The 25,316-nt window shown below is 62.7% G+C and overlaps 1 protein-coding gene across 1 annotated transcript in view; it reads right to left on the bottom strand.

Moving 5' to 3' along the window:
- NCOR2 (nuclear receptor corepressor 2) overlaps window positions 1-25,316 on the bottom strand; it is a 108,002-nt gene that overhangs the window by 17,799 nt on the left and 64,887 nt on the right. The window contains exons 18-24 of the mRNA XM_058656877.1: window positions 17,286-17,428; window positions 11,933-12,080; window positions 10,327-10,377; window positions 8,631-9,228; window positions 3,961-4,081; window positions 3,573-3,738; window positions 574-738 (exon numbers count right to left, since the gene is read on the bottom strand). Of these exons, the coding sequence (XP_058512860.1) occupies window positions 574-738; window positions 3,573-3,738; window positions 3,961-4,081; window positions 8,631-9,228; window positions 10,327-10,377; window positions 11,933-12,080; window positions 17,286-17,428 (1,392 nt within the window). The remainder of the gene's footprint in view (window positions 1-573; window positions 739-3,572; window positions 3,739-3,960; window positions 4,082-8,630; window positions 9,229-10,326; window positions 10,378-11,932; window positions 12,081-17,285; window positions 17,429-25,316) is intronic.

Genomic DNA, 25,316 nt, shown 5'->3' with positions numbered 1-25,316 from the left:
TCACTGGCGGGCTGCCTGGTCCCTGTTCCCATACAGACCCACACAGTCCCCCTGCCCCACTGCCAAGAACCAGAGAGATCTGCAAGTCTGCCCCCTCCCTTGCTGTGAGCCCCTGGTCTTGGCCCCGGGGGTCTAACAGATATCCCTGGCCTGGCTCCCATGTCCTACCCAGGCAGTGCCACGTAGTGCCACCTGCTCTTTCCTGCTCCTTGGCCAAAGCACACAGGCTGCCCCACGGCCCAGTCCACTTCACCCTGCTCTGTCTCCACCTGGCTGCCCTCGGACCCTCACCTTTAAGGCTCAGTGAAGCTGTTTCTACTGACGCCATGGTTCAGATCCACTCGGCTGTGCTGCTGTCACTGCCTGTGAGGCTGGGACCACCTCGTGCCCCAGGCCTCGTGAGGCTGCCCCTTTCCCAGAGCCCCTTGTTCCCTCCGCTGTCCCGGCTGTCTCCCCCATCAGGATCTGTCAGGCTGTGGGCCAACCGTATGCTGTTTGTTCCAAACCAGGGCAAACAGATGGTGCCCAATGATTGTGCAGCGGGTGGCTTAGCGTGATGGCCGAGCTACTCACCAGGTGGTGCGTAGGAGAAGGCCGAGGGTTCTGGGGCGTGTGGGGAGCCCTTGCTCAGCCCCCGTGGGGGCACAGGGAAAGGCAGGCCTGACGTCCAGCAAGGGGGCTCAGCCGACAGCTTCTGGCCCTCGGCCGCAAAGGCTGGAAAGAACGCGGGCTTCTCCACTGAGGGCGAGACAGGGCTGTGAGGCCAGGTGCCCCCAGGCCCAGCAGCCTGGCCACCAGTCTGGGCCCTGTTATACTCTGCTCAGCATGTGTGTGTCTTGGGGGGGTCCAAGCAAATGCTAAGGGGGCAGCGGGTGGTGGACGGGGCCCACCTGCGGCACAGTTACCTGGCCATGTATGGGCCACGTGTGCCTGCAATGGGTGAGAGGGGCCTGCTGACCAAGGACGGTGGATGCGGAGGTGGAGCCCGAGCCCCCACACTGTGGACGGCCTCTCAGGGACTTCTCAGGGGTGTTAGGAGTACAGGCCGGTGAGAGCTGCATGTTAATGCACGTGTCTCTGATTTGATACACTCACTTTACAGACGGACAACTGAGACTGCGAGAGGCTAAGTCACTCGGTCAAGGACCCTGGCTAGCAAGGTGCATGTGGCAGCCTCATGCCCAGGCTGGGCTGTAGAACACAGCTGTGACCTTGACCTTTGCACCCCAAAACCGATGCCCAGCCTGGAGATGCCCTGCAGACAACGCCAGGGGCCTTGGGGTGGGGATCAGGCTGGTCACATGGTATCCCTGGCTAGCTTCCTGCTGTTTGATGAAATCTCTCCCTAAGGCCATGCTCTGGGTAGGGAGGGGTAGCTGGCCCAGAGGTTGGGCACAAATACAACCTGGGAATGGCAGACAAGGGTCATCTCTTGGACAACCTCTAGACGACCCCAGGTGGCTCTGGACTGATTAGTGATGTCTGCTGTGGGCACAGCAGGTGGCAGTGGAGGCCTGTGTGTGCAGCCTCCATTTCTCTCCAAGAGACTGAGCTGCCACCTGCAGCCCTGGTGAGGCCAATGGGAGTGATGTGGCTTGGGGATTCTTGATCTTCAGCTGGCCCCCAGTAGAGGTGGCCCTATCAAGCCTGCCCAGGGGCCAGGAAATTCCATACACGCCATGAACCTGGGTCGTCCAGCAGTACAGCTCGGGCGTGTACCTCAGCTGCTTTTTTCAGCTCAGCCTGGGTCGGGGGAGGGAGATCTGGGCTAAGGCCAGGCTGGGCGGCCGGCCGAGAGCCTGGAGAGACAGCCTGTTCCTCCAGCCGGGCCCGGCAGAGCCCGAGGGACCAGTTTGGCGGAGCTGCTGCACGTAGGAGCCAGGGCCGGACTGGCCTACTTCCTGAGAGACCAGAGGCAGCTCTGGGTGTCAAGTTCCCACGTGGCCCTGGGGGGAGCTGAGTCGCAAGCCAGGCTGCGTGAGAAAGGCAGGAGGTGTCTGAGGACAGGTGCACCACCCCTGTGGGGAGCCAATCCAGGAAGCAGCCCGGCCCCTCGGCGCCAGAGGGCGGACAGCCAGGCTGCTGGCTGGAGGCTCGTTCCCTCCCAGGCCAGGGCCTGTGGCCGGGCCCAGGTGGTTCCAACCCATTTTAGATCCCATACCTGCTGAAGCCACCAAGGTCCCCAGGCTGGTGCCTGAGGCTGCAGCGTCCTGCTTACGTGTGTCACACGTACCCAGCTAGCTAGCCAAGCCTACCCTTGTCAGGAGGTTGGGGGCGACACAGCCCCTGCCGCCCCACCATCCCCATGGCCACTGGCCACGCCAGCAGCCGCTGACCCTGCAGGACACAGCACACCTCCTCTCGCTTCCTCTGACTCTTTCTCCATAAGTGGCCGGAGGGCATTCTCCCAAGATGTTAGTTGGATTCTGCGCCCCAGTCCCTTAAACACACTTGGCTACGCTCCCACCAGTGGCATCGAAGACAAAGCTTGCTCTTCTGAGCAAGGCCAACGCTGCACGGTCCCACTGTCCCACTCTTGATTTGCCACACTGCCTGAGCCTGTGCCCACCCCTGGGCCTTTGCACATATGGCTTTCATTGCCAGGTATGCCCACGGCTGGCTCCTCCTGCCCTCAACTGAGACAGTCTGAGCACCCCTTGCCATGCTGCCTGCCTTGTTTCTGGGTCTCTGGATAAACCACCCAGATCTCCTCCTGCTTTCTTATCTAACATCCACGTCTCACACAGAGGGGGAGCCCAGCACGGTGTGTGGCTGCTGCGGCTGCTCAACCTCTGCCCGGGCCCTGATGGCCTTGGCTTGTCCTGCATCCTGGCTGGGAGGCTGGCCTGACCTTGAGAGGCCTCCAGACTTCCTACAGCAGGTGCAGGCGGCTTCAAGAGTGGGTGGGGACAACTGACCGGGTGGAAGAGGGGCTCCAGGGCCCCCTCTGGGGCCAGCACTGCTTTTTGTCCCGGGTCAGGCTCCTGCATGGCCGAAGGCCAGCTGGCACCCAGGAGATGGAGGCAATGACCACAGTACAGGAATGGCATGGTGTGGGGAGGGCAGTGCACTGGGCTGTGCTGCTCGGGGACTGGCCTTGGGCTGCCCAGTGCAAGCGGGCTCCAGAGCAGCCCCAGCCCCCCAGCTGTCTACAGCACTGCCACGCCCGGGGCTGCTCAGGGCAGGTTTCCCCTTGGACCAAGGCGCCCAGGGTTCACAGTGTGGGGGCTCAGGCTCCACCTCCACATCCGCGGTTAAGGAAGGCATGGCAGAGCAGGAGATCCACAAACAAGTGATCCTGTCCTCTGCTCTGACCGCTGGCCCTCTGTGGGGACGGTGACATACAGCCTGGGCAATGGTCACAAGGTAGGAAGCCACCCCGGTGGTGTCCCAGCCAGCGTGGTCCAGAATGCAGGGGCCACCAGCTCACACGTGGACCGAAGACCCCCCCAACCCTAGTGTGTCTCTGCACACTTGGTGCTTCTGGGTACCCTGAGATCAGAGGAGGACGATAGCTGGGGGTGCTGCCTCCCACTGCCACGCCCCACAGACGCCCCTGCCACAGGACTCACCCTCCTTCTCAGTTGGGGGCACGGGGCTCCTGCTCTTCCCTCGGGGGCTGCTGCCAGGCTGATGGGGGCTGTCACTCTCTGGCTGCAGGTGCTGCGGCGGTGGGGCAGCAGGAGCCGGTTTTGGGGGAGCGGCATCCTCCCGTGGGAGCTCATGAACTTTGGTGACCTGCTGGGAGACGCAGCAGGAGTGAGAAGCCATGTCCACTGACAGGAGTCCCAGAGGGGTGAGAAGACCTCACCTACCCACAATTACACCCCACCCCCATACACACATGTGCACACACACACTCACACCTTGCCCCTGGGGAACAGGCAGAGCCAGGCAGCCGAGCACACAGGAAGCCGCTGTTCCCCACGGGCTTGGTGGGGAACCCCAGGTGGCACTCACAATGGAGGGGATGGCGGCTGCCCGCTGTTTCAGCTGCTTCAGGTCCAGCGGCTTCTGCGGTGAGGCACTTGCCCTGGGGTCGCTGGCTGTGCTCAGGAGACTAGGCCTTGGGGACAGCAGCCTGCGGAGAGACCACTGTCAGCTGATGTCAGCTCCAGATGGGGCGTGGGTTGGGGGTGGGCATGGGTGCGGGACGGGGCTGTGTCCCATCTCTCTGGCCTCGGGTCCTGCCCGTGGGACCCGGAGGGGCTGCCCACAGAGGCCCTGAGAGGGGTCAGAGCCAGTGGCCAGGGGCAAGATGTCCCCAGAAAAACCCGACCGGGACTCAGAAGGGAGGGCCAGATCCAACTGCAGCCAGGTGCCAGGAAGCCGGGCTCCTGGATCCCCGGATGAAGGGCCAGCATCGAGCTGTACATGGGCAGCTCATTCCTTAGCCCAAGCTGGAAGGCTAAGAGCTGACACTGTCTCCTAGAACAGGGAGTGAGGGAGCCACACTCGATGCTGGAAGCTCTCCCTCCCACCCCTGGCAAAGCAGCCGAGAGGCCAGCGTGGCGTGCGTACCACTCAGCAAACAGCCTCCAGCTCAGCACTACACTGGGGTGTGGCTCCCTGGGCTGCTTCCTGCAGGAAGCCTTCAGGGCTTTCCAGAAGGTCCGGCCATCCAGGCAGGAGCTGGGTCCCCTGCAGCCTGGGAGCCATTGGAGCCACCCAGCTTTCCACCTCCTCCTATAGGGCCCGTGTGTCAAGACCAGCCCTGGGCCTGGGGTGCACAGAGGAGGCAGAACCCAGTTCCTTCCCAGGCCTTTAGCACTGGTGAGGCCAAGGCCCGCTCAGGGACAGGCTCCTGCCAGGGCCCAGATTTGGCTGGAGGGCAGGCTGAGGCCAGTTTCGGAAGGCGGCAGCGCCTGCCTCCACAGCCCGTGCACTGCCCCAGCTCCCAGCGATGCCAATACACATGGCCTTCCAGAGTGGGGAATGGACTTGGGGTCTGCACTGCCCCTGTTGGCAACAGTCTCCACATGCAGTTAGCACAGGGCCCCGGGTGCCAGCCTCCTGCCCACATCCACCACAGGTTCAGCTGACTGGGCGCAGCAGGCAGACCACGCATCACCTGCTGAAGCTGCCCAGGGCGGCAGACGAAGGTCACCCTGACCTCCAGGACACCCAGCCGCCACCCCTTCCTGTCCACATAGGCCCTGGACTTGCCCGAGACCTCCTACTGCCTCTCCCTTGGACACTGCCCTTCCTGGCACCCCTGGTCTTGGGCCCAGCTCTATTTCCTTGCCACCCTTGGGGCAAGGTACCTTGATCTGGGTCCAAACGGGATGGTATCACTGGCCCAGCTGCCACCCTCTGCCGGCTGGCACCAGCACATTCAGTCTGGAAAGACCACAATAAGCCACGTGGAAAAGACACCAGGCCACATCAACCTGACCTGGAGACTCCTCACTGGGTGAGGGAAAACAAATACCAACGACCGAACTGTAGACCCCACGCAGATGCCCGTGGGCATGGCAAAGGTGGTCCACACTGCCCTGTGCCTGAGCACCGGGAACACAGGCACTCCTTGCTCGGAACAGGAAGGAGAGCGGGAGGGTGGGAATGGGGTGACGGACACTCCTGGACTTGTACACGGTGCTGGGCATGACATGGTAACCGAGGCGCATGCCCCCCAAGTGCTGAGCAGCACAGCCCAAGCTTCTTGGCTTATGGAAGCTGCTGGAAAGGAACAGACCGTGGGCGCTGTGAAGAGGCGGTTGCACACTCCCCGCAGGGCCAGCAGCAACATTAAACACGGTCACGTCCAAGTGCCAGGAGCAAACATAAACCTATGGAGACAGAGTCTGTGCGGATAACACACACAGGGCACCTCGTAGGCTGGCCCAAGTGGCCGCCCAGCAGGCAGGGCCTGGGGGCTCTCCTGCCTCGGTTTCCCCATGGCTCCTCACCTAGCCTGACAGGCAGTCAGGTGGGCAGGGACCTCCTCTCCACCACTCTTGGAAGGCCCAGCTCTGTTCTCCCGTCCCCTGTGGTGGGGCTGCTACACCACAGCTTACCCAGTGCTGAGCCCAGCCGGACCTCTCATGGAGACAGGGTGGGGTCCGAGCGAGAAAGGGAGGGGGGCAGCTGCTGCTGGCTTGCAGGTGTCCCCCAACCCCTGATTTCTGCTTTGGAGGACTGTGGGGGAGCTTGTGGGCTTGACCTGGCACATGTGGCCATACAGAGTGAGCCCTGCTTCAGGTCCTAGCAGCCAAGTATGCCTCAATGTCCCTATGTGGAATGGCAGGAAAGCAGAGAGCAGCTGCTTGCGGCTGAAACCAGTACTGGAGGTGGGGCTGAGGGCCACCCTCCCAGTATGTGGGCTCCCCCGTCATGCGCTGACACAGGCCAGGAGGCCCTGCTCTGGCTGCCCCACCCCCAGAGCCAGGCTGGGATGGCAGCATCTGTACAGACATGGCCACACGTCTCTGCTCTCTAGGGACCTGACCCCTCACCACTGGTGTTTCATGTCTCGATCACAGCCACGATGGGCCAACCTGGCAGGACACACCCATCTCACAGATGAGAAAACTGAGGCCCCTGGGAAGGAACTTTCCTAAGGTTGGGCCCTGCCAGGTACCTCATCTGGGAAATGGAACAGGGCAGGGCAGGCGGGCTCAGGGCTCTGCAATCAAAGCAAGGATCTCTGGTCGCCTGCCAAGAAAGCTCCTGGGCTGAAGTAGAGCGGGGGAGGGGAAGGAGTAGCAGCAGGACAGCTCTGCTCTGGGACTAACCTCCCAGGCGGAGGCCGCTCTGAGCTCGGGCCTGAGCCTGCCCAGGGACTGCCGGGCGGGAAGGAGGGTGACTTGTGGGCAGCCGATGAGTGGGGTCACAGGGGCCCTCCTGGGAGGCCTTGGCTGTGGGAGTGTGTGCCTGACGCATTTTGTTACATCCTTTGGTGCCTACTTCTGTGCGTGTGTGTGTGTGTGTGTGTGTGTGTGGTGGGCAGAGGGGTTGCCGGCCAGAAAGCCCACGACCAGCCTTGCTTGCAGAGGGCAAGGTTGGGGGCTGACCTGGGCACACGGGTGCAACAAAGCCAGCGTCTTGACTCCCAGCCCCAAGCTCCTTCCTCAAGGGGCGGGGAGTGTCAAATGCCAGATAACAGTTGGGATGGGGAGGGTGGATGCCAGACCCCACTGCGGGGGACACATGCCTGGGTACGGGGCTCTCAAGGGAAAGGGTGGGGGATGCTCACAGCACCCTTGGTGGCATCAGGGGTACAGGCTGATGTCATAAGAGCTAGCCCCACTGCTCAACAAGGGTAGGCCACCTGGAGCCAAGACAGTCCAGGAGCTGCTGTGCTGGGAGTTAGGGTGGGTCAGCATGCCACCCCAGCCCCAGCAAAGACCCTGGCCTGCCCTTCTGCAGGCCATGAATGCCATCAGGGTCAAGCTGAGCGCACCAGATGGGCAAGAAGCGCAGAACCTGCCACTGGCCTTAGTTTATCAAAGTTCACGGCCAGACAGTGTGCTCCCCAGTACAGGTGTGCTCCTGTGGGCAAAGCCTCCAGGAGGCGGGCGTGTGCCATGGCACAGCTGGGCTCATCCAAGCGTGTGAGCAAGGTCTTTGCAGCTGCCTGCCTGGCAATGCCTGGACCACACTCTTCAGTCTCAACAGAAGCGCCCGCCTGCCTTGAGTAGGAAAGAACCCCCCGGGTGTCCAGGGGTGAGCAGGACAGAGGGTCCTACCTCAGGACTGGCCATACCTCTCATCTTTGGTCTTAAGGCCTGGGCCAGGAAGGGTTAAAATCTAGCATTCCCAGAGCTGGGGAAGAAGTGTCCATGGCAGGAGTGCGCATGTAAGAGTGGCCTAACCTGAGCCAGAGAGACAGCCTGCCTGCTGCCCGGAGCCTGAGCCCCCAGCCCTACACGGCACTCTCGCATCTCCGGTCCCACCATCTCTTCCCCCCCAATACCTCTCACCCTGACTTGAGCTCCAGCACAGCAGCCAGGAGCTGGCCACAGCAGATGAACCACAGCTCAGGGCTCCTGGGCAGGTGCCCACCTGACTGCGAGCATGTTCCGTAGGGCCACCCTAGCCCTGCGTTCACCCTCGACCCCTCTTTCAAGGCTGTCCCTGCCCCCTGGGCCAGGGCCTTTGCACCTGCTGTTCTTGCCATTCCGAGGACAGACACACTCAGTCCCCACCCTTGGGTACCTGTGGGAGAGGCCTTATTTGGACATGGGGCGTCCTGTCGCTGTGACCAAGTAAGATGAGGTCACCCTGGAGCTGGCCAAGCCCGAATGCAGGGCCTGGTGTCCTTATAAGAAGGAAACTTGGACATGGAGATGAGTGGGGGAGGAAGCCACGTGCCGGCGGAGGCAGAGCCAGAGCACACCCTGGCAGCAGAGGCGCGACGTGGCTCACGCACACCTTGCACCAGGACTGTGGTCCACTGTGAGTGGTGCTGTGCTGCAGAAGACCACAGAAGCCGCTGCCCCCGCCGCCCAGCACTCCCCTGAGAACTGCTAGCAACATGGAACCCCGAGGGGGCCTTTTGCACCCAGTCTTCCCTGACTCGACCAAGAGCTTCCCAGGACAGGCAGCGGCAGCCTGTATACATTTGGCACCCAGCAGTGTGTGCAGCAGCACCAGCGCACACAGGGAGGACATGCTGGTTGTACACTGACCTGCTCTTGTCTCCGCCCTCAGGCTCGTCCACCTCGTCGGCGCTGCATGTGGCACTGGAGTCGCTGTCCTGTGGGGCACCCGAGCCCTTGGTCGCAGCCATCTTGCTGCCCCCACTTTCCTTCTTCTCAGCCTTGAGCACCCCTTCTGGGGTGGCCTCTGAGCTTGCCTCTGGCCCCTTGCCCTGGTCCGACCCCTCCTCCTGGGCCTCCTCCTTGCACTCGCTCTTGACCTCTTCCTCTGGAGGTGACCCCGGCTCCTCCGTCGTCCCAGCATCCACCACCAGCTCCTGGGCCACGGGCACCTTCTGCTCCTCGCCTTCCTCCACTAGGGGTGCGGCTGTGGCCTCTTCCTCCTTCTCCTCCTTGGGGACCACCGGAGGAGGTGCTGCGGGTGAGGAGGGTGCTGTCGGGGGCGTGGGGGAGTCGGCAGCCTTGGGAGCCGGGCTGGACTCGGCGGGAGCTGGGGTATCCTCTGGCAGTGGGGTGGAGACCCCAGGTGCAGGTGGGGGCTGGGGCCCGCTCTGCCCCGTGTCCTTGGCGGCCTCGGTGCGAGGGGAGGGCACGCTCTCGGTGTCGGAGCTGTTGCTGACTGCGGCGGCTGTGGAGGGAACATTGACAGTGAGAGGGCCTGGGGGCATGACCCTCCACCCCACCACCCTAAAGAGCCTGCCCAGCTGCCTCCTCCATACTGAACGAGGTGCCATATCTGGTCAATTCCTCTGCCCTACAGAGCGGCTGAGGGCAGCTACAAGAGAAGGCCTCCTTGCGCCCCACTAAGCTCTCACACTCACTCTGTCCCTCTGCGGCTGCAGGCCCATGGGAGACCTGGTCAGCTCTTGGATGACAGGGAGTAACACCCCTCAATGCTATTTCTCAACTCTGTGGGTAAGCTGGGGGAGCATCAGGGCTCCTGATGGCTACCTGTCACCACGCTGCTTCACTGTGGTCACCCAACAGGACAAGGTGCAACAGGACCCGTGCCTGGGAGGCAGCCAGGGGGACAAGACCCCACGAACCCCATCTCGAGTTTACCATGGCAGTGGCACAGCAGTCAAACACTGGTGTTGTGTGCACCTCTGGTCCTGGCTCCTGTGCCCTAACACCGCTCTGGCCACCTCTTGGGTCTCTTGCTCCTACCAGTTAAGCCAGATAAGAGCTCAGGGGCAGAGGTTAGGCTGCAGTCTGGGACATTCTACAGGAAGCCACCCAGCTCCGTGCTCAGGCACGCCCAGTAGGGCAGCAGGTGGCGGCTCGGGCCGCTGCCACCCATGCAGGAGACCGAGACAGAGTCCCTGGCTCCTGGCTTTAGCCCCAGCCCTGGCTGTTGGAGGGAAGTTAGGGAGTGAACCAGCAGATAGGAGTTCTCTTTCTCGCTTCTCCCCTCTGTCCCTTGCTCCCTGAGCTTTTTTGCTGTTTTACAAGTAGAGACAAAAACAAACACAAGCTCCTCACACACAAAGTTGCTGGTGTAAGCACTAGGACACCGAGCAGCAGGATAGGGCACACAGATGGGCAGGAAGCAGCGGGGGGCGGGAGGGGGACAGACACTGCAGCAGGGAGGTGGCCCCAGTGCAGATGGTTGCGCACACAGGTGGAGGCACATTCTAGAAGCACCCCCCCCCCCACCACACGACGCTAGACACCCTACCCAGCCCAGCCCTCCCTCTGGCCTCCAGTCAGCTGGTTGAGTTTGTACCTGGGCCACTGCATTCCCCTCTGGGCACCTCACTCCCGGAGGCGTGTAAGGCTGGAAGGAAGTTAGACAAGAGTTAGGAGCCAGGTGGCAGCGAGCAGCGGAGTTGGGCAGGGCAGCTGTGGCCAGCAGGGGTGGGTCCTGGCAGGCAGCAGCTCTCCCCAGCCTGGCTGCAGGGCTCGCTGGCAGCCACCCCCTCACAGGTCACACAGGGAGAGGGACGAGTCTCGGCCACTTTAGGCTTCTAGGTCCTGGGAGAGGTGGGGGAGTCTGAGCCCTTTCAGAAGCCCCTTGCCCATCCACGGCATTCGCCAGCTGGGCCTGACTGCTGTCCTCAGGACCTGTGTGTGCTGAGCTCCTGGCTGCCCTTCATGGGGTGATGCAGACACTGCTCAGCTGCTCAGCTACCTCCACACTTGGGACAATCTGCTTGTTGCCAGCTGAAGAAACTGAGGCTCAAGGAAGCTCGCCGTGCTGGGGGCAGAAATGCTGATGCCCGCAGCAACGTCTTCCCTTTCACACTGTCAGACAAGCTTCTGTGGGCAAGGGGTAAGCCTGCGGAGCTTCCGTTTACCATGAGACAGGCACTTAGCAACTCACTGCCACTCAGCTCTCAACCTGCAGTACGCCACAGAAGTACCCGGGCGTCTAAACAACACAGCCCTGGCCCCAGCCCAGGAGTGCTGCACCACGAGGCAGGAGAGGCCCCAACGCAGCACTTGGGGGTAAGCGCCAGGCCACATTGATCGGCTATACCCAGCAGGTGTTTAAGAGACACAGCTGGAACCAGGAGGTCAGCAGGCAGCTCCCTCCTTGTCAAGCTGTTCCAGAGCTGACTGCCCTGGGGGCCTGTCCTGGCCTCAAGGAAGCTGTCACCATGAACTGAAATACCTCCTCTGCTCCTGACCTGGCCATTCCCATGGAGGAGTTTGTGGTAATGGGGCAGGGGGTGGGGGAAGCCGGTTTGTTCTTCTGGAAGATTCCATGGAACCGCAACCAGCCCCCACCTGCCCTGTGAACGCTGCCTGGATGGGCGGATGTCAGGAGTGTGGGTTATACGTCTGAGGATGGAACAGAGTGAGCCCCAAAGTGCTCATCTGCTGCAAGGTGCAGCCCTGGGCACCAGCAGGCTTCTTACACACGCTCAGAGAGCCCTCTGTGCTCACTTGAGCTCCGTAAGCGACAAAGTGTGGCTCGTGTACCCTGCCCTTGCGCGTGGTTGTGCCGCATCTGAAAGTGGCTAGGGGAGGCCGGCAGAGGAACGAGCAGCCCTGGACTTCCTGCATGTGCTGGCCAGATGGCCGGCTGAAACGGGCTGGACTCTGCCTAGATAAGCGCTGCCAAGGGGGTGCGGGCTGAATCCACCTACAGGCCTGGCTGTGGGGGGGCAGCCTGGGTGGGCAGGAGGCCTGTGGGCAGCTGGGGTCATGGCATGACTCCCTGTGGAGGACCCCCTCACCCGTGGTGGGGACTGCGGGTGCTGGGCATCACTGCCTACCTCCTCACTGCTGAATCTCCACAATGACACGGTGATACGGCCCGCTTCGAGGATGCGAGCCCCTCCCAAGGCCCGCCCAGTGTCTAGGGGCCCCTGCCTGGCCGCCTTTACCTTCCGCCTCCTCCACCATCTCCTCCTCGTTGCCGCTGGCGCCCGACCCCTCCATCTCCTCGTCCTCCGCGGCTGGTGGGAAGGCGGCCTCCTCGCTGGCCACAGCCGGGGCTTTCTTCTTCTTCCTCCGAGCGTTCCTCTCCTTCTCCTGGAAGGAATGGTGAGCGAGGGTCAGGGCCTGGTCCTGAGAGACCCCAGGCCCTGCCACGCTGGAAGGGGCAGTCATCCCAGCTGCGCGCCCTAGTGTCCCTACACTCCGCAATCATCTCTACCAGGTGTCACCCCTCAGCACCACCATGGGCATTGCCTGGCCTCCTGGGGTTGCTCCTGGTCAGAGCTGTGTCCACACCCTGGGGACGCTGTGGCAGCTGCATCCACTGGTTGGGGGAATGAATGACAGCATAGACCCTTTCCAGGCAGGCCCCATCTGCGTCTGAGCCCCAGGCACAGGCTGTCACCACACCCCTACAGAACAGCTCAGGGCCAGGGACTGCCCCAGGCCCTGCCCTCGAAGGCTGTCTGTCATCTGGGACACAGCCACTAGAAGAGGGCAGGGTCCCACAGGGCAGGACAGCAGACACACGCAGGGAAGGACATCTGCGGGGAAGTGACGTCAGAGCCAGAACCGGTCAGCGTGGTGAAACCTTCCAGTGCCCTCTGTAGCCACACCACCTCCTGTTCTTGTGCCTGCCTGGGTCAGACACCTCACTGTCCTCAAGTGCAAGCTCCCCGTGCCAAGCGAGGCCTGAGTGGCACAGAATATATCAGAGTGTGCAGGTGTCTGGAGACCCTAGCCTAGAGTTGTTAAGGGCTAAGGAGCTAATGGCGCTTGTTAAGCTGAGCAGTAACAGGAACTGGGCTTGCAGCTACAGCAGCAGCACAGGCTAAACTTTTAACCCTGCAGAACACCTGGACTAAAGAGTTGGATTCAGCTGTACGGACTAGCAGAACTAGGCTCAGCTGTATGCAAGTGCTTGGCTAAAGGACTTCGCGGGAAAGGTATAGAAGGCGAGGTGGAGGAGAAAGACATGAGAGCTGTGGGCGCCTTCTACCCTCACTGGTCTCCTGTCGGTGTTTCATCCCCAGACCCTCTCCCTGTCCACGTGATTGGCTCCGCTGGCCAGAGCATAGAGTGAGAGGGGTAGCAGTCTCAGCTCTCAAGGGGTACCAATGCACACATGGAGCTCCCAAGGTGCCAGTGGCTCCTACCGCAGTCCCTGCCACAGGCCAACAAAGTCACGGCCAGCTCACCTCCATCCAGGAGCCGAGTGATGTACATAGAGGCGTATGGAGGTGGGCTCTTGGCAGATATGCCATGTGGGTCAGGCTAAGCTCCCTGGGACTAACGTTCCTAAGACATGGAGAGAGGATGATGGGGCCAGAGAGGGAAGTGTCAGCCAGGGAGCTCAGCAACGGCCAGTGACCACAAGGACCCCGGATCAGAGCCTGCGTCAGAATAGGCCTTGCATAGCTTGGGGCCCAGTGTCAGGGCAGACCCCATATTGCCTTGAGCCCCCGCCAGGGCAGGTCCTGCACAGCCTTGGGCCCCAAACCAGGGCAAGTGCAGCACAGCTTGGGGCCCCATGCCAGGGAAGGTTCCACGCCAGGACAGGCCCCACACCAGAATAGGCACTACGCAGCTTCAGGCTCCACACCAGGGCAGGCCCTGCACAGCTAGACACCAGCCTCAGACCTCAGGGCAGGATTCAATCCCATAACTGTGAGACAGGATCCTACACTCAGCCACACTGCTCCCATGTCCTTCCCCCATTCAAATGGGCACAGCTGCTCTTGGGTACTGAGGCTCAGGGGCCAGCAGGCACCCAGCAGGCTGGGTCCCAGGACTGTGGGGGACTGATGGGGCCTCCTGCTCACCATGTGCCACTCTCCAGCCCCACCCAGTGGAGGGTCACTTCCCGTCTTGCTGCTGCCTGAGCAAACAGTGGTCTGCAGGGTGCAGTCGCCGGGGACAGCAGGAGAAAGCGGAAGGCCCGAGCCCGCCCACTCGTCACTCTTTCCATCCAGGCACTTAGCCCCAGCCCCGCCCCGAGCCTGCAGCCGCTCCAGCCATGGAGGCACGAGCAGGCTGTGGCGTGTGGCTTCTGTGGCTGCGGCCGAGGGATCCCCTCTTCCCCACTCTGTTTTTCGCAACAAGCACACTTGGGTGACTGCTGCCCGGCAGGTGGGAGTGTGGGGGACACCAAGAGCTCAGTAGGGAAGCACTCTCCGGGGCTTGGCTGAGCCGCATATCTGCCTGAACATGTGCAGTCTCCAGCTGAGCAACCCCAACACTCCGTGCCTTGGTAGTGGGAGACGGGGTGGCACAGCAGAGGGCTGGACTCTGGGCACTAATTCACTCCGCACACCTGCTCTGCACATCCGGACACCCAGTGCTCCTTCCCAGTGGCAGGCCCTTGGGTGACATGCATCTGGTCCCACCGACAGCACCGCCCACCTTATTGCAGGGCCTTTGCACTGGCCCCGGCCCAGACATCCACAGGGTCCTCACCTCTGAGATGTCTCCCCTCCCTGCCACAGTCCTTCCCCAACTCTGTCAGTGTCCACTGGTGCACCCTCAGTGCATCTGCATGTCTGAACTTGCCTGAGGGCTAGGCTCCCTGCCTGCCAGCTCCCAGCTCAATTCTTGCAGCGCAGCACACCCCGACAATGGGCCCACAGACAAGGACGGCAGCTCCAGGAGGCAGCCACACATCTCTGGGGAGAGGCGCACAGACGTTGGTGCAGGTCGGGTGAGACACTGCCTGCATGCCCTGGGACAGGGGATGACAGAGGCCAGAGACGGCCGCTAGGCCCCGGGGGCCTGGACCCACCGAGTGGAGCAAAGGGTAACCTTCAGCCACAAAGTGGGAGGGACGGGCCCGGCGGCGTGGCCTAGCGGCTAAAGTCCTCGCCTTGAAAGCCCCGGGATCCCATATGGGCGCCGGTTCTAATCCCGGCAGCTCCACTTCCCATCCAGCTCCCTGCTTGTGGCCTGGGAAAGCAGTTGAGGACGGCCCAATGCATTGGGACCCTGCACCCGCGTGGGAGACCCGGAAGAGGTTCCAGGTTCCCGGCTTCGGATCGGCGCGCATCGGCCTGTTGCGGCTCACTTGGGGAGTGAATCATCGGACGGAAGATCTTCCTCTCTGTCTCTCCTCTGTATATATCTGGCTGTAATAAAATGAATAAATCTTTAAAAAAAAAAAAAAAAAGTGGGAGGGAGAACCTCAGGCAGGACCCAGCGCCAAGCGTTACATAATCGGGGCGCACTCCGCTTCCTGCTGACGTCGCCGCCGGCCACGCTTGGCCAGGCCTGGTGTGAGGTGGGAGGGGACCCCTGCCTGCCCTCTGTTTCCTGCAGTCCTTCCTGAGCCGGCCTAGGGGAACGTGTCTTCCTGTGCCCCAGACAGGCCGGGCCAGGGGCCAGAGGCCGGGGTGGCTGATGGGAGGGGCAGGAGTTCTGAGGGCACAGAGTTCAGGCCCAGACTAAGTGTGGGCCACGTGCTCTGGCATTAGGAGGCTGCTCCTGGTGGGATGAAGGGCCCCAGCCTGGAGGGACCACAGCGGCCAGGTCCCCGCAGCTGCGCACTGTGCCTTCTGTCCTCAGAGTCCAGTGGCCTGTGCCCACTTGTGACTGCTCTGGCCTCCGGGTCTCCCTCCTGCTGGATGCTCAACACCAGAGAGGGGAGGCCACCTTGCTGTCAGCCCTGCCTCACTGTCACCGCAACCAGGGCGAACCACAGGGTCGCAGCACCTTCCAGCAGTGCCTGCACTCCTACTGGAGAGGGACGCCTTGCCTGGCAGGAAAGCCCCAGGCATACCTTGGCCCTCGAGGTACCTGCTGTCACCTGCAGTAGGTGCTCAATGACATAAATGCCACCCCTGGGTCCCGCTCTGAAGTACTGAAGTGCCTTGGAAGGAGGCAACGACAGAATGGACAGATGACTCCACTGGCCAGCCAGTCCCCACCGTCCTGGCTAACATCAGGGCAGCCCTCCACTCTGACCCTCCTCACTGTGGCCTCTGGGGCGGGCACACCTGCTGCTCTCACTCAGAGAGGCCAAGACACCTGCCCACGGCCATGCAGGGCGGAAGCCGGTCTGTACCCACAACCTGCCCAAGCTGCTCCCACTCCTGCAAATCGGAGCTGGCATGGGAAAGGGGCATAAGCTTGAAAATACAGCCAGGGTCATGACAGAGTCACCAAGAGCCCTCCCTGGCCCTCCCAGAGTGGCTCCCCACTGCACAGGCCAGTAAACAGGCTCAGGGTAGGGGGCTGGGGAGAGAAGCCATGACCAAGGTCCCACAGGAGCTGGGACTAGCTCATCTCTCAGCAACAGCCTGGTTGTACTGTCCACCTTGCTGGGTGCTTCAGGTTCTCTAACTCATGCAGTAGAGTGTGGGGACCTTGAGAAGAGCGGGAGGGGGCCCTGGAGGAAGCGGGGAGGGGCAAAGAAGAGGGCAGGGGGAGGCAAGAAGTAGGAAGACAGCAGAGCAACAAAATGCTTTGTGATTTGGTCTCCTGCCCTGGGTGGTCCCGAGCACACCTGACTCCCAGAGACTCTGGCCCAAGACACACCTGTCTCTTCCACCAGCTTCCTCCCACCCCGGGGTCCTCTCTGCCCTAAGGGTATCCAGCAGGTGTTCAACACTGGTGCAGCACACCCTCCAAGGGGACCCTGCTGGCACCTACAGTTCAGGAGCATGCCCTCAACTTCTGCCTGGGTGTGAAGCCCTCCCTGGCCACTCCTCTGGGCCTCGGCAGGCCCAAGGGGCTGGTTCTTGCTCAGGCACAGGCAGCCCCGAGGAGGCAGCGGAGGCGAAGGGCTCCTGGAGGGCAGAGCTGTGCAGTCTTGTCCCATATCCACAGGGCAACATGGGTGCCGCATTCACACATTTGTGGGTTCAAACCTCATTAAAGCCTGGCTGAACCTCAGGTCTTCCAGCTCTTAAAGGGTGACCAACTGTGTGGGAAGGTAAAAGAAGGGACGGGGGAGGGAGGAGGAGAAGGCAGCTCTGCCTCCCGGCGGCCCCTGACTCCCCACCACAGCTGCGGAGGAAGCCACACCTTCTGGGCCTCCCCCGCCCCGGGGTGGAGGGGCCAGGACTGAGCCACCAGCTCCCCCAGACCTGAGCTCCCCTGCCGGCTGCGGCCTTCCAACCGGGAGGCCAGGCAGGGTGGGGGCCCTCGCGGGTGCATCTGCCTTCTCATTCCAGGGCGCTGAGGCTGTGGATTCCTGGCTAACTCAGTGCCTGACCTACCAGGCTCCTTCCCCCACACCGAGGGGGCCACCGCTGGCCCTCCCGCCCCCCTACCCCGGAGAGCCCGTTTGTGCGGGGGAGGGGAGCTCACCATCTTCAGCTTGTGTTGCTGCAGTATCTCATCCAGGTTCTGCCTCTTCTTGTAGTTGAAGTAGAAGTTCTTACACTGCGACACGGTCTTGGAGCCCACCATGCGGGCGATGGCCGACCAGTTCCGGCCATGTTCCAGGAGACCTGCAGGATGCGGGAACAGGTTAGGTGGGTAGCGGGGCTGGGAGTGGAGGCAGATCCCCCTACCCCCATCTCCCCAAAACCGCACCCCACAGCCTGTGGATGCAAACACAAAGGATGGGTCTGGGAGGGGAGGCCCCCGGGGACATGGAGGACACTGGGGGCTGAGGCCCAGGATGCAGCTGGCCGGGGGAGCCGGCCCCTGCTGACCCAGCCCTGACACTCGCTCACAGCTGCAGCCGAGGCCTCTGGAGACCTCTGGGTTGTTTTCCGGCCACACCGGGCCAGGGAAAGGAAGGAACGCTGCAGGCGAGGGCCGGGAGGGCGGAGCTGGAGTGAGCCGGGCCGGGAGCCCGAGCCTCGGTCACCTCGGGGTCCGAAGCTTGCTGCAGCCCACGTGGGACTTGTAGCCCAAGTGGCCTGGATCAGGGGCGGGAATGCTTCCATACCACAGTCCCTGCCCCCCACCAGGACCCCCAGGAATCCCAAGTACACCGAGGCCAGGACAGGTCCTCTGGTGCCCACAAGCTGAGGACAGAGTGCACCCCTAGCCCCTGCCCACGTCAGGTGTCCAAGATCAGAGCAGCCCAATCTCAGCATATATGGGTGCCCACCTCCTCCAGGCCAAGTCTCGGCCCATCTGCCCAGCAAGCTCTCTGTCCACATCTCCGCACCACCGCCCTTGCCCCTCCTGGCACCGGTGTGACCTCGTATGGCCCAGGCTGCCTTCAGGGCCGCGGCGGCAGTCCAAGTGGGCCTTTCCTGCCATCCATCCCCCCATCCATTCATCCCAGCACACCAGCGGCTGGCTGGCTACACACGGGCCTCAGCCAGCAAAGAAGAACAACAGTACAGACATCCACAAACTGTCCCCTCAAGTGGCTAGGTGGCAGGCTGAGGCCCATTGGCTTTTCTGAGAATGGGCTCTGTTCTACTTGCTGTGTGGGTCCCTTGCCCAGGATGCAGGAACCAGAGGCCAGGAGGGAGGATAAGGGGTTGGGGGGTTACACCAACTGCTCCCTGCTCTGGGGACCGGCCAGCTGCCTGTCCTGCTGGCCTCTGGGCCCCAGCATGGGGGTGGAGCTGGCCTGACAGGACACCTGCTTGCCTGCAGTGGCCATAAGTCACGTGGCTCCACGGTCGGTTCCTCAGGGTTCCTCAAGGACAGGCCAGGGGCTGCGGTAGGGGGTGGGGTGGGGGGGATCAAGTGTAACTCGGCCCCCTGACCTTTTCGACCGCCTGCGCCAGCAGCAGCTGCCACTCGCAGAACCTGCAGACGGCCATGTGCGTTTATTTATATTTCCCAACGCAGTCCAGGCAAACACGTCGGGCCAGCGGATCACAGGCCCGGAACCAGGGGTGGGAGGGGCGGGTCCCCCATCTGGGCCTGCAGGGGGGTTGGGCGGGGCCTGCAGGGCCAGCGGCTGGAGAGGCTGACATTTCAAACTCAGTCCATAAACACCAAACACGGCGGGGCTGGGTGCTGGGGCCCCTCACTCACTGGGTTCATGCAAGCGGCAGGAAGCAGGAGCAGGGGACAAGGGCGGTGGAGGGGTCGCCGGCCCTTTCTGGAAACGCAGGGCTATGAGGCCAGGCTGGGTAGAGCCGGCCCTGCCTTTCTCCCTCCTGCTACGGTGGGTGTCCCATTGCCCGGACAGGGGCCTCCCCAGGCACCGGAGCAGCACTTGCCACAGAGACCCTGGTGCCACGACCCAGACCCTGCCCGTTGCTTCCAGAAGTCTTGGGCCAGAACCACAGGGAAGGGGCTGTGGGGAGAAGGACAGGGTTGGTGGAATCTTCCCCCCAACCCCCAAAAGGAGCCCTGATTTCCTGCTGGCCACGTCGCGACCCCCCACCCCCACTCCCACCCCTCCCCGGGGCTGCTCACTCACATCCTCTCATCCGCGTCTCCCCCTCGGCCAAGTTTTCCGGAAACATCCGGCTGGGAGGATGCTCCGCGGAGCGGAGCTGGGAGAAGTGGGCTGGAGGCTGGGCGGCCGCAGCTCTGCTGGGGCTCCGGCGGCTCTGCTCACATCCTTCTCTGTCCAACGCGAGGGAGGGAGTGTGAGAGCGCGGGCGGGCGGGCGGAGGGCGGGCCGCGGCTGGCTCCGGAGGGCGGGCGGGAGGCAGCTCGGTGCGCTGCCGCGGTGGCCCAGGGCTCCTCCGCGGGCGGGCGGCGCTGCCACCTCAGGCACGGCCACCTCAGGCACGGCCCCCCCAGTGGCAGCTGACGGCCGGTGACTTGTCAGTCTTGTGCCTGGGGCATTCCTGTGCCAGACGTCATCTGCACACACGGCGTCTGGGGGGCGCTCGGCGCAGGACCCCAAGCTGAAGCCCCCAGACCCCTGAGCCAAAGCCGAATCCAAACACCCAAAGCCGTCGGGGCAGGGCTGTCCCCGGGCAGCCGGGCTGTTTCCCGGGCTCTGCTCTTGGCGCTGCCTGACCCAGCGAGACGCGACGCGTCAGGACTGAATGTGACCTCCAGACAGGGCTCGCGGGAGCGGCGGGCGGGGGAGCGTGGCAGAGGCCCAGGTTCAAGAAGGGCGGGCCAACTTGGCACCAGCGTCTCTCCCTCTCCCTCTCCCTCCATCCGCGGCGTCAGCAGCGGTAAGAACAGATGAGGCTTCCAGAAAAACAGAGCTTCTCCACCCCCGGCAGACGGGAGCAAACAGCTTCTTCCGCTGTCACCCCCTCCCGGCGCAGCTTCCACCTGCGGGCGGCTCCCCACCCGGCCGCTCTCTGGGGGGGCTTTGGGTGGGCAGGGTTGGTGTGGCCTTCTTGGCAGGAAGCCTCTGATTGGAGGGGCCTCTCCGAGGGCCAAGGGGACCTGCCTCCAGGGAGGGGAGCCTGTGCTCCCTGCTGCTGGAGAAGGGGCCCTCTCTGAGCCACCTGGCCACCTCGCGAGCCGGCTCCCCGCACACCTGCTGGCCGTCCCAGGACAGCTACATTCAGGTCATGGCTGATTTCCTGACTCTGGGCACCCACATCCTTTCCTCCCTCGCCCTCAGCATTTTCTGTCCCACCCATGGAGGCAGAAGAACGGCAGGTGTCTCGTGCACACCCTGGTCCATCTGCGGTCCCAGACCCAGTTCTCAGCAGGGCAGTCCTGAGGGAACTGCAGGGATGCCAGCCTCATTGGGCCACTCTGCTTCAGACCTTCCCACAGCACGCCTAGTGCCCTCTGGCTCACTCACCAGCCCGTGAGTGTGCCCCTGGGCATCTGAGCCTGCTGCCCCTGCTGTCCCTGTGCCCCTGCTGCCCCTGCTGCCCCTGCTGCCTGTCAGCTTTCTCATAGCTCTGCCTCTGCCCTCCTTGGAGATGCTTTCCTGACTCCCTCTGCCCCTACACGGACCACCCTGGCAAGCTCTCAAACCCCGTGCTGGGCATGCAGGGCTCATGGCTGGCAGAGACAGCTCTTGGCACCCCCAGCAGTGAGTCTGGCACTCATTGGCATCCCTCATCATCTCTGTCACCTCTGGGGCTCCTGGGAAACTCCCAAGGGATGGGGGACAGGGTGTGCAGCCCTGTAGGGTGCTGAGGATCTCCCAAGAACAGGCCGGGAGTGCTCCACTCCACACCAGGGGTGCAATGTCCCCCAAAGCACCCAGCCCAAGGCAGCACATTCTGCCAACATACTCTGTGGTCTGGGCTCGACCCCACTTCTGATTTCTGCGGAAGCAGTTTCATTCTGAAGACCCAGGGAACAGGGACTAGGAAGTGAAATCCACGAGACGGAAGTCCAGCTGGGAGGCCTGAGTCACAGGTGCGGATTGAGTGCAGAGCAGGCGCAAACCAGGCCTATGGTCCAGCAGCCACAGGGCAGGGGCCGGGGAGGGGCTGGCAGTGGCCCCAGGGGCTCGGGCGCCTGGCCTGGACTGAACTGCCCTGACCACCAAGGGAGACAACTTCCTGTGAGCTGCCCAGAGCCCATGACATGTTAGAGAAGCAACGTGGTCCCAGGCTCCAGGCCTCCATCTCCAGGGCAATGCAGAGGTCCCTCTTCTGGACCAATCCCCACCGAGGGCCTGCACGCTTTGCACACACCACAGCCGACCTGCCCCTGCATGGGTCCTCCCGTGTCCTGGGAATGCCAGAGTGGGAAATCAGCCCTTACCCCAGACAGTGAACAAGAGGGGCACCTCTGCCACCCCCAGACTCTCCCAAGCTGCCATGCAATGCCCCCCAAGGAGAGGGGGAACCCACAGCCACCCTAGGCCTGAGTCTACCACTTCCTCCTCCCGGGAACCCCAGTCTGGGGCTGGGAGCTCCACGGGGCTGCAGCTGTTGGCTGCTGGGTAGGGTGTTGAGGCCACCTGCCAGCCCTATTGTAGCGTCAGGCATCAGCAGGCACCTTCATGCCAGAGCCCTCGCACCCTCTCCAGCAACTGCACCTGCAACTGACAGACATGTCGCGACACAACACAACCCCGAGCCACCCAGCCCACGAGGCCATCCAGAGGAATGCCATGGCAGCTCTCCATGTCAAGTTTTCCTAAGCAGCAGAGCTGAGCACAAAAGCCCTGTTTGGGATCCACAAAACGGTTGTCAGGGTCCACACTGTGCTGGCTTCCACGCCCGCATGGCCAAAATCGCGTGTGTGCGTGAGCAGCAGCCACTGCCGATCGCCACCTGACCGTCTCTGGGTCAGGACAGACATGAACCCTATGTGTGACTCCCCTGGGAGTGAGGGGGCTGAGACATCCCCCGTGAGCTGGCAGGGAACGGGCAGCATGGACCCTAACTTTGTCCTGACAACTGACCACTTCTCCAACACTGGCTCCAGCTGCGGCTGCTCCTGTGCACCATGTAGCCTCCTCCTGGGCGAGCCCTGGGGGCTGCACTTGGCCCTCCCGGCTCCCCTCAACACTGTCCCACCTATATTCCACTAACCACGTTCAGTGGGGCCCCGCCGCCACTTGTGCCTCACGCCTGTGCTGACTGCTACCCCATACTGTCTGGTCACAAGTTGAGGCCACCTGTCTCCTACCATCCAGGCCAAGCATGCAGGATGCTCCTCTTCTGTGGTCCCCACAATGTACCACAGGATGAGGCTCTGGCGATGGCCCCATACCTGGGGACTCCCAGCTCCCTCCCCTAAGCCTTGGACCTTGTGACCAGGAGCCTCCCAATGTACTACACGGTTGCCGCTTGGCCACTATAGTAGGGGATTGGGGCCAGGAGGAGCTGTCAGCTGAGCCCTGAGCCTTCTGCCCACACCAGGCCAGGGTGACCCTCCCCAGGGGGAGGCAGCCCCTCACCCGGGCTCAGGAACAGCAAGCAATATGTGTAACATGAGGCTGGAAGGGAGGTGGTGATCCTCTCGCTATCCAGCTCCACTCCAGGCTGGCAAGGCGCCCAGGAACTCCTCTGCCCCAGCCTCTCACCTCCTCTTCTGAGCTTCTCACTTGACCTCGCTGCCCTGCCACAGGCCTTGGCATGGGCCATGCCCACTTCTGGCCTCCATGGTGAGCAGTAGCTGGCACCCATTCCTCCTTGGCAGCCAGACAGCCCAGCTTCCACTCTCACCTCTGCCCTTCCTGGTTCACTAACCATCTGGGGGCCTTGGTTTTCTCATCTGAGTAGGGGAATCAGGAGTAGCCACATACTACAGGGCCCCTCCTCTGTGGGCACCCTTCCCAGTGCCCTCTCTCACCTGCCCTTGAGAGGCAGAGCCGGGATGTGAACCCAGGACATAAGGCTCTGTGGCCTGTGGGGCCTGCCAGAGCTCCCCCATGTCCGCCCGTGTCACCCTGTGATGTCTCTAGAAGGCAGCACCCCGGCTGCACATCCAAGGAGACGCTGAGAAAGCAGGGTGGGCCAAGCAGGGACAGGGCCTTCAGATAGCGCCAGCCGCGCACCTCGTGTCTTAGAACCCACTCCGCAGATGGAACTAAGATGGGGTCACATGGAACTGGCGAGGGTTCCAACCAAAGGCAGTGTGGACAGACGCACAGGGAGAGGCTGTGTGAAGTTGGATGCATACAGCAGAGGGGGCTGGGCAGGACCCCACAGGGCCTCAGTGAGGGGCGCACCTGTCAGCCCCAGCTCATCGAACCCTTGGTCCAGAACCAAGGAGCATTTGTTGTCTGCAGTCACCTTGCTGTGGTGGCCACAGGAAGTGCACAGTGGGTGCTGTGTTGCCTCCTACTGTGCGTCTGGAGACACAGCCGAGTGCAGGCTGGCTGACTGGACTCCAGGGTCTCTGGGGAAGAGGCTGCCAATAGGGTTCTCTCTGGGATGGGGCCCAAGGGGCCAAGGCCCTTAGCACAGCTGGCTGCTCACCTGCCCGCACCAAAGGTTCAGACTCCTGCCGCAGCAGCTGGAATAGGGGTTGGGTAAAGTGACGGGGAGGGGCCTGAACACCGGCTACTCACTGGGGGTCCTTTTCCCACCTCCAGGACCCCCGGGGCTGGACAGGAGGTTTTGGAACATTCCCTGCCTTCTCCCCCACCAGCTGTGGAGAAGGAGTTGCTGGGGGCTGCAGCACCTGCCTTCCCGCCCGCGCCCTCCCTCCCGCAGCCAGCCACCCTGTGTGTAATTGGCCAGATTGCTGTAATTCACGGCAGACGAGCGCAAATGTCAACGAGCCTCGCAGCCCTGGGGGCCTCCGCCGCAGGCTCCGTGAGCCAGACCCGCGATGAGCTCACAACTATCCTCACCGAGGACCAACCTTGAGACGGTGGGGTGCGTGCCCGACTCCGCAGTGACTCAACACCATCCCTTCCTTCCACAGGGCAGGAGGGAGGGAAGGCAGGCGGCTGCCTCCCAGTTACCAGGCGGCAGTGACAGCCGAAGACACGGGCGGGACCAGCGGCAGTTCATATGGAGTCCCTGGTGGCCAGAGCCCTGGGCCATCAATCAGCCAGTGGGGCTTGGCGAAGGCGGGTCACAGGAGGTTCGCAGCAGTCCCAGACGCGCCAGCCAAGGCAGAAACAGCCCCCACACCCACTAGCGCGGACAGGGATGCAGACCGCCTGAGTGTGCAGGCATCCTTCAGCAGGAAGAGCCACGTGGGGAAGTGCACCAGACAACAGCGACCAATCGGGAGGCCTCCAGGCACCCGCCATGCTCAGCGGACCGCCAGGGCAGGCAGGTCAGGGACAGCCAGCTCACTGGGGCTGCTGGAGCAGCAAGGGGGGCTGCCTGAGGCAGTGGAAAGTTCTGTAACTTGCCAGAGGTGGGAATTGCACCTCCTACAGACGACGCTGCTCACTTCTAAAGGGTTAGACCGTAAGTTTTGTGTGCCTCAGCAACACCCAACAAAAGAGGGAAACCTGACACAACTCCAGGAAAGCCTTAGTTCACAAAGAGCACAGGGGAACAGGTGGCAGTGACCGGCCACCCTGCGCCTGTCCCACTCAGCCACATGGAGGCAGGGACCCCCTCCTGTCCCACAGACCCTCAGGCTGAGGGCTCTGGGGAAGAGGTGGGCACCAAGGCGCAGGGTGTGAGGGGAACAGGCATGTAGAGTGGTGACAGGTAGGACCCTCAGCCACCAGCAAGGCACGGTGGGCGCAGGGCAGCAGTGTCCTGGACCCCTGCCCTGTGCACCTGGGCTCTGCTTGTCCCCTCTGAGAGCTGTGGCTTACAGTTTCTGCACAAGGAAGCCGCACGTTGGAGATGAGGCTTCCAGCACAGCCACAAGGGCCTCCACATGCCAGCGCCAGGTGCTTGGGACAGACACAGGCCCCACCTCCCAAGGCTGGGGTCTGGGGATGCAGAGGCATGGCCCCAGGCGCAGCACTATCAGGAGCCTTGCAATGGGCACAGCAGAGTGGCAAGCCAGTGCACCCAGCAGCCCCAAGTGGGTCAGCCTGGCCTCGGGACCCGCAACATCGACCTGACAAACCAAGGCCCAGTCCTGGGTCACCGAGGCTCAGGTGTTCTACCA

The sequence above is a fragment of the Ochotona princeps genome, chromosome 29 (genome assembly GCF_030435755.1).
Source record: "Ochotona princeps isolate mOchPri1 chromosome 29, mOchPri1.hap1, whole genome shotgun sequence".
NCBI classification, from domain to species: domain Eukaryota; kingdom Metazoa; phylum Chordata; class Mammalia; order Lagomorpha; family Ochotonidae; genus Ochotona; species Ochotona princeps.
The sequence above is the reverse complement of the archived record's forward strand: the minus strand, read 5'-3'. Positions and strand labels throughout refer to the sequence as shown.